Source organism: Drosophila suzukii, chromosome 2R (genome assembly GCF_043229965.1).
Source record: "Drosophila suzukii chromosome 2R, CBGP_Dsuzu_IsoJpt1.0, whole genome shotgun sequence".
NCBI classification, from domain to species: domain Eukaryota; kingdom Metazoa; phylum Arthropoda; class Insecta; order Diptera; family Drosophilidae; genus Drosophila; species Drosophila suzukii.
Genome location: NC_092081.1, coordinates 7173081 through 7190602, shown reverse-complemented (window position 1 = coordinate 7190602; position 17522 = coordinate 7173081). Strand labels below are relative to the sequence as shown.

General features: G+C 44.4%; 3 protein-coding genes across 5 annotated transcripts in view; 2 read left to right on the top strand and 1 right to left on the bottom strand.

The window, feature by feature from the left end:
• The window catches only part of pk (prickle), a 71865-nt gene extending 57461 nt beyond the window's left edge, over positions 1-14404 (top strand). For all 3 annotated transcript variants that reach the window (XM_036814207.3, XM_017085379.4, XM_036814205.3), the window contains 5 exons: positions 1962-2550; positions 4444-4557; positions 6112-6240; positions 6321-6524; positions 11976-14404. In XM_036814207.3, coding sequence (XP_036670102.3) covers positions 1962-2550; positions 4444-4557; positions 6112-6240; positions 6321-6524; positions 11976-13802 — 2863 coding nt within the window. In that variant the 3' untranslated portion in view covers positions 13803-14404. The remainder of the gene's footprint in view (positions 1-1961; positions 2551-4443; positions 4558-6111; positions 6241-6320; positions 6525-11975) is intronic.
• LOC108018018 (fibrinogen-like protein 1) lies at positions 8475-9978 on the bottom strand. The gene is made up of 2 exons (XM_017085377.4): positions 8851-9978; positions 8475-8791 (listed from the first exon to the last, which is right to left on the bottom strand). Exons 1-2 carry the CDS (start codon positions 9942-9944, stop codon positions 8632-8634), a joined length of 1254 nt encoding a protein of 417 aa, XP_016940866.4. The 5' UTR covers positions 9945-9978; the 3' UTR covers positions 8475-8631.
• Positions 10698-11508, top strand: LOC108018019 (histone H3.3 type 1-like). The gene has a single exon (XM_017085378.4). It carries the CDS (start codon positions 10865-10867, stop codon positions 11273-11275), a length of 411 nt encoding a protein of 136 aa, XP_016940867.1. The 5' UTR covers positions 10698-10864; the 3' UTR covers positions 11276-11508.
• Positions 14405-17522: the final 3118 nt, after the last annotated feature.

Here is a 17522-nt window from a genome sequence, read left to right as displayed (position 1 = left end):
CGTTGCACGTGCATGCCTGGGGATTTGGATTTGGACTCGGCTTTGGTTTTTAGCTTTGGGACTCCGAATCACATTTCACCCCGACCCACAAGCCCCGCCGAAAACGGAGCGAAACTCCATTGCAGTTCCCCAAATGCAGTGCCACCACGCATTCTTGCATTTACAGCTCAAAAATTCAAATGTCAAACAATTTTTTCGGGATTTATTCCCCATTGAAAGTCGCAATCTGTGCAATTAATTTGCCGGCAAACCGCAGAAACCGCTTGGCACATAGCACTCGCCCAGCTATTGACACGTCAGTGGGTCCCAGTCCCAGTCCCGGTCCTAATCCCATTCCCGATCCTACTCTGAACTAGAAATGGAATTGGAAAATGTTAAATCGGGATGTGGCTGGCGAAAAGAAAGAATTCACTGGCTAAAACAACAAAAGGGCGGACAGCATTGTTTTGATAAAACGCCCGCATGAACTCGCATTTCCAGTTCGGTTCAGTTCAGTTCAGCTCCAACCACGCCCCTTCCCGCCCACGCCCCCACTCAAATATATATCTATGTATCTGTAGCTACATATGGGGGACTGTATGTGAGTATCTGCACAATGCACAGTTATCCTTTGATATGGCAAACTGCCATGAAATGGTGCGTGCTTATTTCCCCGATGTCAAAGGAGCGGTGCAAATGCACTACGAAAACCAGAAAAAACCTTAATTGAAGTAGGATTAAGGGTTAGGCGATTTCCTATTAATCCTTCTACGGAAATGTTTTTAAAGACCTTAATTGGATTTTTATTGGCGTACAATGACTGCGAGAACATCGAAATCAAATATTTGACAAGTTTTGATCGGATCCTAAACTAATCCTCAGCCAGCAAAATAAAATTGTAGTTTTCGTAGTCTCTCATGACTGAATAGTGCGGTTTTGGGTGTTCTTAAAAATGAAATGTCTGAAACTTTTAAAAAAGTTATCTTTTTGACGACAATCGACAAACATCATATACCATATTATATACTATATCATTAAACAAATCATATACCATATCATATACCATATTATATACCATATCATATACTATATCATATACCATATCTTATACCATATCAGATACCATATCATATACCGTATCACACCATACTATGTCATATACTAGTCATACTTATCCGGTAATTCTAAATTCCCTGTTATTTTAAATAATTTTTTAAAGTTGAGGACCATGATATCCGTTAGTAGCATTGAACAAATGTATTATTTTTTTTAAACGTATCTATAAAAAATATAGAATACAACATTTCTTTTTTATAATTACTATTTTTATAATTATTATTATGTAGTTATAGAACTACAGATCGGATCAAACTGTTTTTCCAAAATGCTTGTAACCGGAGACGCCACAAAAAACGGGTTACAGGGCATTCCAGCCCGTCTAGGATAACAATGTCAGAAAATGGCAAAATGACAACAGCGACAGACCTGCGGGCTTTACAACAACGATAACAACAAAATAGCAACAAAAGCAACGCAGAGCTGTCGATTTGTTTGTGTAAATGCTGTGAAGCGTATATTTTTCATTTTGACGTTTGCAAAAACAAATCCCTCCGCCCCAAACCCCCACTTTTGACGCCGTCAAAATAAAAAACGCATGAAAAACAAACTAAAATTGACAGCTTGTTCGACGGCCAATAGGAAGTAAAAAACCGCAAAAAAACCCAACGAATTACAAAAGGAATACAATGAATATGATTTCCATGCGGTTTTATATTACATTAACAATATGATTCGGCTTTGCGGCTAGGGATTACCACGTTTTTTTCCTTTTATTTCAGCTTTTCCTCCGCCGGCCTTTAACCTGGCAGTAAGCAGGAAATATTTTAATTAAATTTTTAAATTTTAATTAAATTCTGATTAGTCAAGCCCGTTTCGCCAAGTCACGTTTTCCGCCCGTTCTCATCCAACCCATTTCCTTGCAGGCCCATCAGCCGGACTCCGCTAACGCAGATCTCGTATCTGCAGAAGATCCCCACGCTGCCGCGCCACTTTTCACCCAGTGGGCAGGGCCTGGCCACGCCCCCCGCCCACGGCCTGCCTAGCAGCTCCTCCGCCAGCGCCCTCTACGCGGCCCAAGCGGCGGCCGGAATCCTGCCCACCTCCCCGCTGCCCCTGCAGCGCCACCAGCAGTACTTGCCGCCGCACCACCAGCAGCTCCAGGGAGTGGGAGTGGGAATGAGTCTGGGATCGGGATCGGTATCGGGAGCAGCAGGAGGAGCCCTGCCCCTGGGCCCCCAGTATTCGCCAGGCTGCTCCACGAATCCCAAGTACTCGAATGCCCAGCTCCCGCCTCCGCCGCACCACCACCACCAGCTCTCGCCGGCTCTGTCCACGCCGTCGCCACCCTCGCTGCTCCACCATCCCGCCGGAGGCACCTCCTCCGCCGCCGGACACGCCCCCTTCCTGGGCGGACCGCACATGGACATGCAGCGGCAGTCGCACTCGGACGACGACAGTGGCTGTGCTCTGGAGGAGTACACCTGGGTGCCACCAGGACTGCGGCCTGATCAGGTGAGTCCTAATGATAGAAATCCTACCTGCACTAGATACAAATCCTGCCATATATAAAAGTACCTACCAGATCTTAATCTTAATTTTGTGTCATTAAAAATAATCGGAAATGAGTTACTTACTACAAAGATTAAGTAGATCCTTTTAAACTTTAGCAAAAATATGGTATCTATAAGAAGAAACAACATTAGAGTAGGTACTCTCTTACAGATTTTTATCTTCATTTCTCATCCTTTAAACCAAATGTAATAAGTTACAAGGCTTCTAGGAAATGAAATGGGATCCATTCTGATTTCAGCAGAAACAGGATTAGTTTTATAGTTACAAAATGACAAAAGAGTAAACTCTTAGGATTGGTTTTTGGGACTTACTTCAGAAATTTATTATCATTTTGATTACTTCAAGCTATCTTAGAGAGACAAAATCACACGGGCCTAGCAAAAAATAGAAAACCTTTTAAACTTAATTTTTTTTCATTTTTTATTTCCTTTGATTTTAAAAATACATACTTAAAAGATTTTAAAACAAGTCATACTTTCGAACCCTGCTTTGTTCAATCGATGGTGTTTAATATAAACTATAGAACACATATTTTCTGAGCCTTAAGTTCTACAGAACTACAAAAAGTTGTCATATTTAGCTGTACCATAACATGAGGTCAGGAATGGCGGTGTCCCAGTTTGAAACAGGCTCTGCAAATATCTCGTGGCTCTTTGGGACACTTCTTGGCCCCAAGGCTTCCTCCGATATGCACTAAAAGACCTGGACGTCTGAGGAGTGCCGATTGCAGTGAGGAACGCGCAGTGCCAAGGGCAGGCCCCGGATGGCAGGCGAGATTTGTGGGCTGGCGATAAGCGGGATACTTGAGTTATTGTGCGTTATTTTGTCACTCGGAGCGAGCTGTAAATAAATACACGCGACGGGGCCATAAATCAGCGACTGGTGGCCAGGATCGCCTGGCAAGTTGGAGAAGATGCAGCGGAGTGGCCAGAGGCGATTGCAGTCGAGGATGGCGACATGAACTGGCTCCGCTCGACTCTATTGGAGCGTGTCAATTAGGCGAAGGTCTAGTCTGGATGTCCAAGTGTCCGACTGTCCCTCGAATTAGATAGCGCTAATGAATGCTCCTCCGCCGGCCAGCAGCCATTCCTCAATTCGCATTTGACTTTAATGGCCAATTCAATTGTGGCTGGAAAGCGCCGCAGCCGTGCTTTTTTCAATTATTTGCCAGGCGCCGAGAAACGAAACGAACTCGTAAATTATTCGCGTAAAATATGCGACAATGCCAAATAAATCTTTCACAATCTGCCCCGGCAGAAGTGCCCAGTTCAGTTCCCATAGTCCATGGCCCATGGCCCATAGCCCATATCCCAGTTCGCAATTCCGAACTCTGAAATTTGGAATTTTTTCGGGGTCTCGGCCGTTTTGCATTCAACTCTTTGACTTCCGTTAAAGCCATCCCATCCCATCAGATGTCTAGCATTGCATTTCTTCGTTTTGCTTCTCTTTGCGCTGGCTGACTTTACAAACAGAATTGAAAATTTATTTACAGCCATGTGGCAGCAATTTACGTTGATGCGGCATAAGCCATGTGTCAGTCAGCCGCCGCTTGAGCTGGCATTTTTCCACTTTTCCACATTTCCCCTCCGACCCGCCGATGAAAGAACGCTTTGCGAGGAGCGTGGCCAATAAAGTTGGCTTAGCACGTTGTGCACCTTTCAACCTGGCTCAGAAGGCTCCGCGCAGAGCGGCCAAGAAATCAGCGTAATAAAATCAAAAATCTCTGCCCGCTGTGTCGGCTCTTAACCCTTTTGAGCCCGCTGCTTCTTAACTGTATTCGGCCATTCCAACCCATACTTACCACTCGAATCCATCTGCTCCGTTCTCCCGCAGGTTCGCTTGTATTTCTCGCAAATACCCGACGACAAAGTGCCATACGTCAACAGTCCGGGGGAGCAGTATCGTGTGCGACAATTGCTGCATCAACTTCCGCCGCATGATAACGAGGTGAGTACGCGGAGGGGTCCCTCCCATCCTTATACCTATCCCCCTTCCGAACCCCTTCCCAACACCTTCCCAACCCATTCCCAATCCCTTCCCAACACCTTCCTAACCCCTTCCCTAGAACCTGACCCCGAACCCAAGCCCCTCGGGATCGTGGGCCCGTCAATTTTGCGGCATTTATCCCAACTGGAGGAGCTGGCATCGCATGGCAGCCGCTTTATCGTGATTGAAACCAACTCGAATTACGGGCTATGACATTTCAAAGTCAAATTGTGCGACGATTTTCCCACACACCTTCCTTTTCCTATACTGATACAGCCCATGTGCATCCCTCCCGACCATTTCCCGTTTTGTAACCTTTAATTAATCGGGAAAACAAGTGCAGACTCAGTCTGAGTTTGGTATTTAGAGCAGACGCTGACCACAAAAAACAAGTCAAACAAAAACAGGGAATGCTGAGCGGATTGCCAGATATCAGTTACTTGGGTTGGGGACAGTGATGGGAAAGTTTCCCATTTTACAGGCTATTTAAGGAACAGGATATGGGGAACAGGATATGACACGTATGATTCTGGCCAGAACTGACTCTAATACAAATTTTAAAACTTATTCATCGACATACTTAAATAAGAATTTTATAATGCTTGCGGAAGATAGAAATAAATTTGATAAAGAAACAATTAAATGATCTACAAAAATGTATTCCTCAAGCAAATTGGTCTTAATAAAAATACATTTTACATCGATCCACTTATAGGAAGGTAAAATTTATTTTCTTAAATCTCCGAAGATTTCTAAAATATGCCTTAACATGGGCTTAAGAACGCTAAAGTTTACCTGTAATAGTTATCCAAATAACAGAGATTCTTCACTTCCAAATTGATACTCAGCTAAATTAATAGGTACCACATGTACAGCTACTGGGGTACTTCCCATCACTGTTCTGGGGATTGGGGTCTGAGATCTAGAGTCTGGCTAACGATGACTAGAACACTCATTGAAGGCCGGCTCGAAATGAGAAAAAAGAGAACCGAAAAATAAGTGGAGGCAGCCGAAAAAATTTGCATACAACACACAAACGAGAAGCTGACCGCAGACCAGAGACCAGGGACCACAGACCAAAGACCGTTCTGGGGGAGATGGGCAGATGCAGATGGAGATGGAGATGCAGATGGAGTGGACAGCAGGAGGCTGGAGGTGAAGCGTTGATGGGCAGCCTGGGCTACCGGCTACCGTTTGGCCTTTTGCGGTCTGCTCTGCGTTTCTCCGGGCTCTGGGATTTGTGGGATGTGGAATATGGGAATATGGGAGTATGGGATGTGGGCCTGTCTACCACTGAGACAAACAATCTCCGCCCGTTCCCTGTCCGCGCTTCTTGGAAAGATCACTTCAGGCAGCGGTTCGGTTTGGTTTGGTTTGGTTTGGTTCGGCCCACGGTTTGTGAGGTTCCTCGCGCTGTCGAGCCCCACTTGAACATATGATTTCCCTGTCTTTTCCCAAAAGGAGGGGGCACGCGAAGGAAAAGCCACAGTTTTCAGTTACTCGCTGTCATTGCAGGTTCGTTACTGTCACTCACTGACGGATGAGGAGCGCAAGGAGCTGCGGCTCTTCTCCACGCAGCGCAAACGCGATGCCCTGGGCCGCGGCAACGTGCGGCAGCTGATGAGCGCCCGACCCTGCGACGGCGTAAGTATTCCCATCCACCCACTGAGGTTCCCAGAAAAATAATATATATCTAAACAATATATACATTTCCAACCCCTCAGTGCGACGAACTAATTTCCACGGGCGACATCGCCGTGTTCGCCACGCGACTGGGCCCAAATGCCAGCTGGCATCCGGCGTGCTTTGCCTGCTGCGTCTGCCGCGAGCTCCTCGTGGACCTCATCTACTTCCACCGGGATGGACGCATGTACTGCGGCCGCCACCACGCCGAGACCCTCAAGCCCCGCTGCTCGGCCTGCGATGAGGTGAGTGCCCCTTTGACTGATCCTCGCAGGATGGGAATTATTAGGCTGTCTTAAAAAAAGTTTTACTATTGGAGGTTGATTAAGAAGGGAGGAAAATCAATTTCACTTATTGCATAAAGTGAAATTACATGAGATTCAGGAGATACATTTTAGGCCCTTAGTACCAGATTTTGAAAAGGAATTTGTTCGTGCTGACTTTCTCTAAAAGAAACAAACTAGAGCCTTAACGTGACATTAAAAAACAAGGAAGAACGCTATAGTCGAGTACCTCGGCTATCAGATACCCGTTACTCAGCTATATGGAGATATGCAAGCAGAAAAGCGATATTAAAATGCGCCACCTACCGGCGGTATACAGATTTAAGAGTTATGGGCGTTAGAGTGGGCGTGGCAAATTTTTTTTTTGGATCAATCGATAGGTATCGACGAGACCAATACATTTCAGTTAAAATTTTTTATCTAGCATGAAAATTGTGGGCGTCACAGGTTTTCGCAGTTTGTGGGCGTTTAAGTGGGCGTGGCAAACTTTTTTTTGGGTCAATCGATAGGTATTGATGAGAACAATACATTTCAGTTAAAATTTTTATTCTAGCATCAAAACTGTAGGAGCCACAGTTTTGGGCGGTTTGTGGGCGTAAGAGTGGGCGTGGCACGCTGCTGAAACAAACTTGCGCTGCGTAAGAAGCTCGAATCTGCACGCCAAATCTCAATAGCCTAGCTCTTATGGTTTCCGAGATCTCAGCGTTCATCCGGACGGACAGACAGACGGACAGACGGACAGACGGACATGGCTAGATCGACTCGGATTTAACTGATATGTAATGTTCTCATCAATACCTATCGATTGACCCAAAAAAAAGTTTGTCACGCCCACCCTAACGCCCATAAACCGCCCACAAACTTCAAAAAATCGTAAATATGAACGTGGATATCTCGGAAACTATCAAAGATAGAGAATTGGGATTTCAGATATAGATTCCGTAGCCTTATACGCAGCGCAAATTTGTTACGCCTGTGACGCCCACAATTTTTATGCCAGATACAAAATTTTAACTAAAATGTATTGGTCTCGACAATAACTATCGATTGGTCCAAAAAAAAATTTGCCACGCCCACTCTAACGCCCATAACGCTTAAATCAGTATACCGCCGGTAGGTGGCGCATTTTAATCTCGCTTTGCTACTTGCGTATCTCTATTTAGCTGAGTAACGGGTATCTGATAGTCGAGGTGCTCGACTATAGCATTCTTCCTTGTTTTTACATATAATATCCTACGCTTGGAAATAACATGTTTTAATTAGTTCTGAATTTCGAATTTAATTTTATTAAAATCGGACGACTAAATCATAAAGCTGCCATAGAAACGATCGAAAAATTGGAAAATAATATGAAACAAATTTTAGCTTCGGTGTTTTTTGACATATTATCTATACTATTGCGAATATCATTTTTTGTAATAATTATAACTGCAAGGGTATACAAACTTCGGCTTGCCGAAGATAACTTCCTTTCTTGTTTTTATTCAAAAATGAAACATCAAATACATTTCCTAGATTTCCCAATTAATTTCTTAGTTTCTGCTGTCTATGATCAGCATTTTTTTATATCCCCTTTAAACAATTTAAGAATGGTTAAATATGTATGAAAAATCGAAAAATCGAATGGTCGTAAAGACTAAATGTATTTCCCAAGCCATCTAAGCAAGATTATAAAGATATAAAAGTCAGTCACTTAGTCAGCCCCATTTATTTCCCACTCTCAAAATAAGTAAAGCTGAAAAATAAAGCTGATATAGATAGACATACACAGATACTTAGATTTTCAAAAAATCACAGTTTTCCTAGGATGGTGCATTATATTTTTCAGTTGTTTATTAAAACAAAACTAATTTAAGGATTGTAGAACACTGTTATTTTGTTAGACTTCTAAGAACTTTATGTAATTACACATTATTTGAAATTTAACTACTATCGTTATATAAAACTGTAGTTTTCCTGTACGGTTTCTTACATTTTACTCTTAGAATATTTTATTGAATAGAACCCAAACATTATTAATTTTGTCCTTATACAAACAAATTTACAAAAGATAATAAAACGGTATTTTTTATTTTCCGGGAAGGAATGCTAACAACGTTTTGGGCCTAATCATAATTTCCACAAAGGAAAGCGAGTAGGTCCAATCGTCATGCCAGGTACCCCAAACAATTCCGTTAGTTTTGTTGTGTCTGGTCTTACCCTCCCTATAAAACTTTCCATTTAGCTTGCTGTAATTTTAAGTGATTATATTAATGTACATCAATTGTTAGTGAATTAATGTTTTTACCTGAAAGCACAATCAGTATACCACCAACCACCATTTTCATTTTTAGCACAATTGGCTTCTTTATGTTTATCATTATCTCTGTCAAGTGTAGTAAACTTTTGGTTCCTATGGTAATCTAGAGAGTCTCCGACTGTACCATTATATGTCCCTATCGACAACACAAACGATTCCAGTTCACTTCCAATCTTAAAGTCATCATAATGAGCGAAGCCTGTGGATCCGTTCACCTTGCCAAGTTTAATGTAAAGTTCGTGAGGACGTTCCCGAGTCATAACATGCAGTTTCTCAAGCCCGATAAAAAACTCTCCTCTTATATTGCCGAACCCTTCCTTATAGTCTTTCCAGGGACGATCGAAGTTCTCGGAGCCGTCAAAACGTTTTTGAATAGTTAGCCAACCATCTGAACTGCAGGGAGCTTCGAATGTACCTATCCCCCTCAGGTTGATATTGTAAATATCACTAGGACCTTCTCTGGGGCAGGAGTCCTGTCGACTGCACTTCAATACTCGTATATCATCGGTTTTTTTGCTAATGGTTTCCGTACTCAATTTGTTGTTAATTGTACTTTGCAAGTCTTGAATATATTCTTTCAAATTCACTACCTCGGCATTTTTAGCTTTTATCAATTCAGTTTGATTATTGATTTGGGAACTCATGTTTTCTAACCTACTTTCCAAACCTTTTAAAGTTTCTGTTAGAGATTTAACTTTGTCGTCATTATTCTGCTTCGTAATGCTCTTGATTTCGTTTTTCAGTTGTTCAATTTGACCACTGATCTGAGTATCTTTTTTTTTTATTTCACCCTGCAGACTTTGGATACTTCCTGTCAATGCCTTGATCACTTCACCTTGATTAACGAATTCTCTAGATTGCTCATCTATTAGTTCTTTCTTGCACTCTACTTGGTTTTTTAAATTCAGAAGTTCCTCAAGTTGCCCACTGCGGTAGAGAACGGGCTTCAGAATAGAAAAACAATATCCGTTGCACTGATTTTCCGTTGACTGACCCGCATAAAAATTTGGAAGTAGGGCTCCCGTGGCAGAAAGCTCATTTAAAAGCCAAAACGACAGAAAAAACTTGAAGTACGATTTCATTTTGCTAGATCCGCCAACTTTAAACTAATCTCAGCACAGGCCATTCGTGCGGTTTAAATAGGCAGATCGGCGTTTTTTTTCGGAACGATAAGCAGACATAGTTATGATTTGTAATCAGAGATTAATACCATGTGTTTCTAAGCTGCGATAAGCCGATGACTGCAAACGTTATCTTATTTTCAATTTTTTGAATTTTTCGAAGCTTTTGCAGTAAAAATGTATACAAATAATCTCTGGGATTTTTACAGTGGTTTTAAACAACAATGCTTTTTATACTCTTGCAGAGGGTATATTGATTTCAGTCAGAAGTTTGCAACGCAGTGAAGGAGACGTTTCCGACCCCATAAAGTATATATATTCTTGATCAGCATCACTACACGAGTCGATCTAGCCATGTCCGTCTGTCCGTCCATTTCTACGCAAACTAGTCTCTCAGTTTTAAAGCTATCGGGCTGAAACTTTCCCAAAAGTCTTTTTTCTTTTGCAGGTAGTATATAAGTCGGAACCAGCCGGACTAGACTATATATATATATATATATAAATACATATAGCTGCCATACGAACAATCGAAAAATTGGTGGAAAAATAATATGAATCAAATTATATCTTCGTTGTTTAAGAATTGTTTTTAAGAATTTGGAATTAAATTTAATTATGACTGCAAGGGAATACAAACTTCGGCTTGCCGAAGCTAACTTCCTTTCTTGTTTTAATTTGAATCAATGTAGCCTTGAGATTTATAAATTATTGACATACAACACATTGTCCTAAACAGTCTGGATTTTTTCATTGTGAAATTTTTTCCGTCCGAATTGGTTTGTTCTCGTGTAAAAAAGTTATTTTTTGCTTGTGTTCCTGTGTAAAAAAATTGCGCTTGTGAAAATATAATTTTTTGTCGTGCTCCACGTAAAAAAGATAATATGGCCCGTACTAAACAGACCGCCCGAAAGTCGACCGGAGGAAAGGCTCCCCGGAAGCAGCTGGCCACCAAGGCTGCCCGCAAATCGGTGCCAACCACTGGTGGGGTGAAGAAGCCCCATCGCTATCGTCCCGGGACAGTGGCCCTTCGTGAGATCCGACGTTACCAGAAGTCGACCGAGATGCTCATCCGCAAGCTCCCCTTCCAGCGACTGGTTCGTGAAATCGCCCAGGACTTCAAGAGCGATTTGCGTTTCCAATCGGCGGCGATTGGAGCCCTTCAAGAAGCAGCCGAGGCCTATATAGTGGGTCTATTCGAAGACACTAACTTGTGCGCCATCCACGCCAAGCGGGTAACCATCATGCCCAAGGACATCCAGTTGGCTCGCCGCATCCGAGGAGAGCGTGCTTAAGCTGGATCATCCCGAGGGGCAGCAAAAGAATCGATCTGTCGACCATCCTTGAACAGACCATTCTGATTTACATTTGGTTGAGGGAAAGAAGCCTGAAGAAGTGCACCAGCGACACTTTGATTCAATCTATCATTCACATTCATATGTATACATTTATTATCCTTGTGTTGGTCAATCGGGTCATCAGAAAGAGACGAAAAAACAAAACTAAACAACACTCAACTTTACTGTAATGCTATGAATATATGTAATTCTTATATATAAGCTATAAAGGGCTGAGGTACCACGCTGCATTTCACCCAATTCCTTCGGGTTCACTACCAGTCTTGGAAAGTGTATTTATTTGGTAAAAGTTGATATCAGAACTTTTGTATGTTGAAGGTGCGATCGTCACTAGTTTTTATCTCCTTAAGAGGTGTTTTTGTGTACCTGAAAGTTACCACTAATACTAAATAGTAGGGACTACTACATACTACTACATAAGTTAAAAATTAGCTTTACCCTTTAAGGGAGTGGTTTATTCAGGATTTGATTATTTGGATTGCCAAAACTATCTTTAGAAAGGGAGGAGGGATTGAGCCCGAAAAATTTCTTAGTAGATGTTCCACTCTTTTGGAGAAACGTTGCCTTTAAAAAGAAAATACAGTCGTATGCAAACAATTCTAAGAACTTATCTAATTTAATTTCTTTTCTTTCGCAGATCATCCTGGCGGACGAGTGCACGGAGGCGGAGGGCAGGGCGTGGCACATGAACCACTTCGCCTGCCACGAGTGCGACAAGCAACTGGGCGGCCAGCGGTACATCATGCGCGAGGGCAAACCGTACTGTCTGCACTGCTTCGACGCGATGTTCGCCGAGTACTGCGACTACTGCGGGGAGGCCATTGGGGTGGACCAGGGCCAGATGAGCCACGACGGGCAGCACTGGCATGCGACGGACGAGTGCTTCTCGTGCAACACGTGCCGCTGCTCGCTGCTGGGGCGCGCCTTTCTGCCCCGGAGGGGGGCCATCTACTGCTCCATTGCCTGCAGCAAGGGGGAGCCACCCACGCCGTCGGACAGTTCCGGCACCGGGATGTACACCACGCCCACTCCGCCCACGCAGCGTGTGCGCCCCCACCCGCAGGCGCCTCTGCCGGCGCGCATCCCCAGCAGCCACGCCTCCAGCTCGCCACCCATGTCACCGCAGCAGCAGCAGCAACACCAGGCGACCTTCAACCAGGCGATGTACCAGATGCAGAGCCAGCAGCTGGAGGCGGCTGGCGGTTTGGTGGAGCAGGGCAAGAGCTACGCCACCTCGGACTCGGATGCGGGCGTGGTCAAGGATCTGGAGCCCCTTGGCGGCCACATGGGCGGCGGAGATCTGACGGACTTTTCGGGGGGTCGTGCCTCCAGCACGTCGCAGAACCTATCGCCCCTGAACTCACCCGGCGACTTCCAGCCCCACTTTCTGCCCAAGCCCATGGAACTGCAGCGGGATGGAGTCTACAACTTCAACGAGATGTCCTCGAACCTGGACGCAGCCTGGCCGGCGAAGCCCACGAATAGCTACCAGCTGCAAAGGCAGCTCCTGGAAAATCCGCACACCTCCAGTATGCCGGAACTGGCTGGAAAACTAGTGGGGCCCCCTGTCCACTTGCAGCACCTGTCGCAGCTGCACTCCGTCTCCTCCTCGCAGCAGTTCCAGCAGCACGAGTACGCGGACATCCTGCATCCACCTCCTCCTCCGCCGGGGGAAGTTCCCGAACTGCCCACTCCCAATCTGAGTGTGGCCTCCACTGCTCTGCCGCCCGAACTGATGGGCTCACCCACCCACTCGGCGGGCGAAAGGTCACTGAACACGCCCCTGTCCACGCAGTCGGCCTCCCACGGGCCACCTCATCCGGTTTCCATCCTGAGTGGCGCCTCCTCCTCCTCGCCCATGAGCGGGGAGCCAGCTAAGAAAAAGGGTGTGCGCTTCGAGGGAATTCCGGACACCCTACCAAGATCAAGGAGCTATTCCGGCAATGGAGCAGGGACAAGTGGGGGAGGAGAGAGGGAGCGGGAGAGGGACCGGGACAAGGACAAGGAGGGTGGCGGCCGCCATGGTCACGGACACTCCTCCCGCAGACGAAGACGTCGCAAGTCCTCCTCCTCCGGCTCCACTCACCATCGCAGTGGCAGTGGCCACCGCTCGCACTCGACCACTCGGGCGGATACTTATGCGCCTGCGCAGCCCCTGTCCTCCTCCTACCAAGGTCCACCCTCGGCGCTGCAAGCGGCCAGCCTTGTCCAGGACTCACCCAATCGGCAGCAGAGGGAAAGGGAGCGGGAGCGGGAGGAGTCCGAGGAGTCGGACGTCTGCTCCACCTGCTCCTCGAGCTCCTCCAGCTCCGAGGACTACATGATGATGTACCAGCTGCCGCAGAGGCGCCACTACGGAGGGGTGCGCGTGAGCTATGTGCCCAACGATGCCCTGGCCTACGATCGGAAGAGGAAGCCCAGCGAGATGGGCGGCGACAAGGACAAGAACTGCATCATCTCGTGATGCAGCCCGCCCGAGGGGCTTCCAATCAGAGGATCCAGATGCAGATGCAGATGCAGATGCAGATTCAGATCCAGATGTTATTAATGTGGCGCCCTGGGCAGCTCCAACTCGTGGCTAACGAAGTGGCCCAGAACGCTCGCGGGGATCATCGATCAACAATTCCTCGGAACGGAGGCAATCGCCACACCACAAAGCAAAGTAAAGTTCAACTTGACATTAAGGCGCCTAGTTAAGATACACTCACCAACATACATATGCAACTCCGCAGGAGGAGAAACCCTACGATAAGAGCCAACACTGTTCCAAATACACATCCCTAGTTAAGCTAATTGAAGATTCAACCTATATATATTTTTATAACTACTAGTAGCGTAGCGAAGATATTTTGCAGATAACCCTATTTATACACTCTATTTATATTTATTGCATTGCTAGGCCTAGCAGATACTCTAACTTTATGCCTAGACCAGTAAGTAGAAATGCAAAAGGGTTCCTCAAGACTCTGATGCCAGCAATTGGGCTAATGAAACTCCACAATAAATCTAGTTTAAGCGGACAAACTGTATGACATTCACGAGAATAAAGAGTTCAAAGAAAGAGTATACCAAGGTGTTTTAAGTTGCAATCGATGGAAAGGGTAAGATATAGTTGGTACTGTATATCTTATGATTACCTTATGAGGTAATGGTTGTATGGAACTTTTATGAATAATGTGTGGCCATAGTACAAAGATAAAACCAGAAAGTAAATATATATAATTTCAAATTTTGTTCATTAAATTCTCAACAAATAACATTTTTGATCTTAAAGTTTTAAGTATAGCATCCAGCAACACTAGCCTTACCAGACAACCCCATAATAAGTATTTACTACTAAGTATGATGGACACTTAAAGTAAGCCTTTAATAAGAAACTAAACGTCTTCGATTATGATATAATAGTTTCCCATCAAAAAGTAATCCTAATTCCCCTGTTAGTTGGGACACTTCGTCGGACCTAGTGGAATACTTTAATTGGTGACCTGGTGGACGGCTTCAACGACTCCGCTGCCTTATCTGCAGTATAATTATGCATCAGATAATGAATACAAATTACGCGCATGTCGAGCATTTGCATGCTGGGCATCCACCGACGAACGGCAGCAACATGGAAATTAAAATCGAAAATAAGGCAGGCAGGCGGAATTGTGTGCCTGCTAATAAGTTGATGGCAAGTTATGGCATACCGAGGCTACTGCCTTGGGATCGGGAATAGGGCCAGGTACCCTGGTCGACGTAACCGCCAGTTGGCAGCCCGGTCGAAGAAAGAGCAATCACATGCATGCAACGCTTGCTGCAGGGCGTAATTAGCAAATAATGCCGGCCACTCGGATGGGGACCAGGAGATGGGGAAGCGAGTGGAACCCTTGTTCCTGCTTACCCTGTTAGAATCAACAACTTGTGCCCCTGCTGAACAATGTTTGCATACATTCCACTGGTTCCGATCCACACAGAAAAAATCGCATTCAATTTGCTGTAATTTATGCAAGTAAATCGAAAAGCTTATTAAAATAGATGTATTGCTTTAAGAAAATCCAATTACTTGTCCTTTTGAATTGAACGCCCTGCTTACATACAGAGATATGGGGATCTATAAGTCTATTTGACCATATACATATTCTCGAGTTATGCCTATGCTGATATTTCTTAAATGGTTAACAATCGGGGGTGATATTATTATTATATTTGACTATTTAACTATGTTATTATCCCGGGTATTATTATTATTATTATTAGAACCCTTAATAAATACTAACTTTTACTGTCTTTGGTGATGAGTTCAATAAGATATAGGATTTATTATTCTTCAAAAATAATAAATTGTTATGTATCAAAAAAATGATAACTTTCGATAGAACTTTAATAAAGCGTATCCATATTTAATACTTATTTGTCAAACGGTAGCAGTAGTATTCATATTCCTTTTTTCATAGTACTAATGATGAATTCAACATTTGTATCATTACGAGGGATTCATAGACCATTCAATAAAGACATATTTTCTCTGTGTGCGGCTGATAGGGGACAAAATCATTGGCAGCTGTGTAATTTGTGGAGCAGCCCCCCTCTAGGTCCAGTTTGTCGCCAGGTCCGGCTAATGGCCACTTAATAACGCCCATCCCGGGCCCTGGACCTCCCCATCCCCATCCTCCCTTTCCAACTAACCCCCTCGAATCCCAATGCCAATGCCACCTGCATGCGGGACTGGCGATGCGACCAAGCGATAAGCGACCAAAATAGTCTGCGTCTGGCATTGATAAGCCAAATGACTTTGGCGTTAACGCACAGACGTACGGAGAGTGTATCTCAAAAGTCGGGGGGATGAGATCTGGAGATCCGACTCCACTGGTCATCAGCCCAATGGCAAGGACTCTCGGGGCACGCAACTTTTGCAATTGTAATTCCGTAAAGTTTCTCCTGATTCCAGAAGAGCAGGAGGCGGGCCAAATGCATTTGCCAGATAGATTTTTGTTGTTAGATGCCATTTTTCGTTATAATCCAGCGACAGGCGACAGACTAAAGGGAGAGCTTTCACTGCTTTCCCTGGTTATCCCCGCTTTCCCTGCTTTCACTCGATGCGTGCGCCTTTGTGTTTTATTGCATGTCATTTCCGCTGCCGTTTCCTCCGGCCGCTGGCATACTTCTGATGATTGGTCTGCTCCTGTCTGGCGGGCATCCTGCCACCGCCAGAGGGTCTCGAAAATGCAGTGCAGCCATTATGTTTATCCTGCCACACATACTGACTGATACTGCCACGTTCCGGAGTGCCCTTGCCCCCATCCAGAGTCCCATCCCGTCGCCCGGTCAGATGTACACTTGTACATCAGATATGGCTGAATTTATATTCGCATTTCCGACGCTCATTTTTATCATGCCCGAAAACCGGGGGCCACACACTCCGCCGGCAAATTGTAAATGTGTTCAGCTGGCGTACTTATTTTCCTGGGTGGAGTCCTTGGGAGGACAAACAATCGAGGCAGTTGGAGTGCGGCGACTTTTATTGGGACTGTGACTGCACGGGACAATCTGCTCCTGGCATTTGGCTGCGCTTTTCAACCGATTGTTTCCCGCATTTTCCAGTGCGGTTTTTATTGCGAATTTGGTCTACGCTTTAGTCGCCTTTAATGAGAAGAAACACTTAAACAGGCCACGTATTTAAGTTTATATTGAGAGAATTTAAGTTAAGAATAATTTAAAAGTTGTAGAGAAAAATTCAAATTTAAAAGTTACCTAAGAGATGAATGCTTTGGGTAATACTCCGATTATGATATGTTGCCTAACATAAGGGGTAAAAATACTTAAGCTACTCATATTCCGGTTTTGAAATACTACCCTCAGGGAAAAACACCGTGATAAAATCAATTACAAACAGCCTTGATTTAAGAACGATTCCATGCTTAGCATTTAAGCACGTTTGTGCCGAAAAAATGTTCTCACATTGATCATAATTTGGGTTTAAATTTACAATATATGTATATTTATTTAAGAATTACTCGACCTTAAATCATGCTTTCTTCATACTTACTTTATTATTAACCGAATTTAGACCGAAAAGTTCTGAAACCTCCTATTTTCGGTCTTAAAAATTCGTGCTTAAAAGCTGAATTTTGCTCTGCATTTTCCATGCTTGGCGAAGTTTTGACACCGAAAATACTTCATTTAAGCACGAAATACTTTTTTC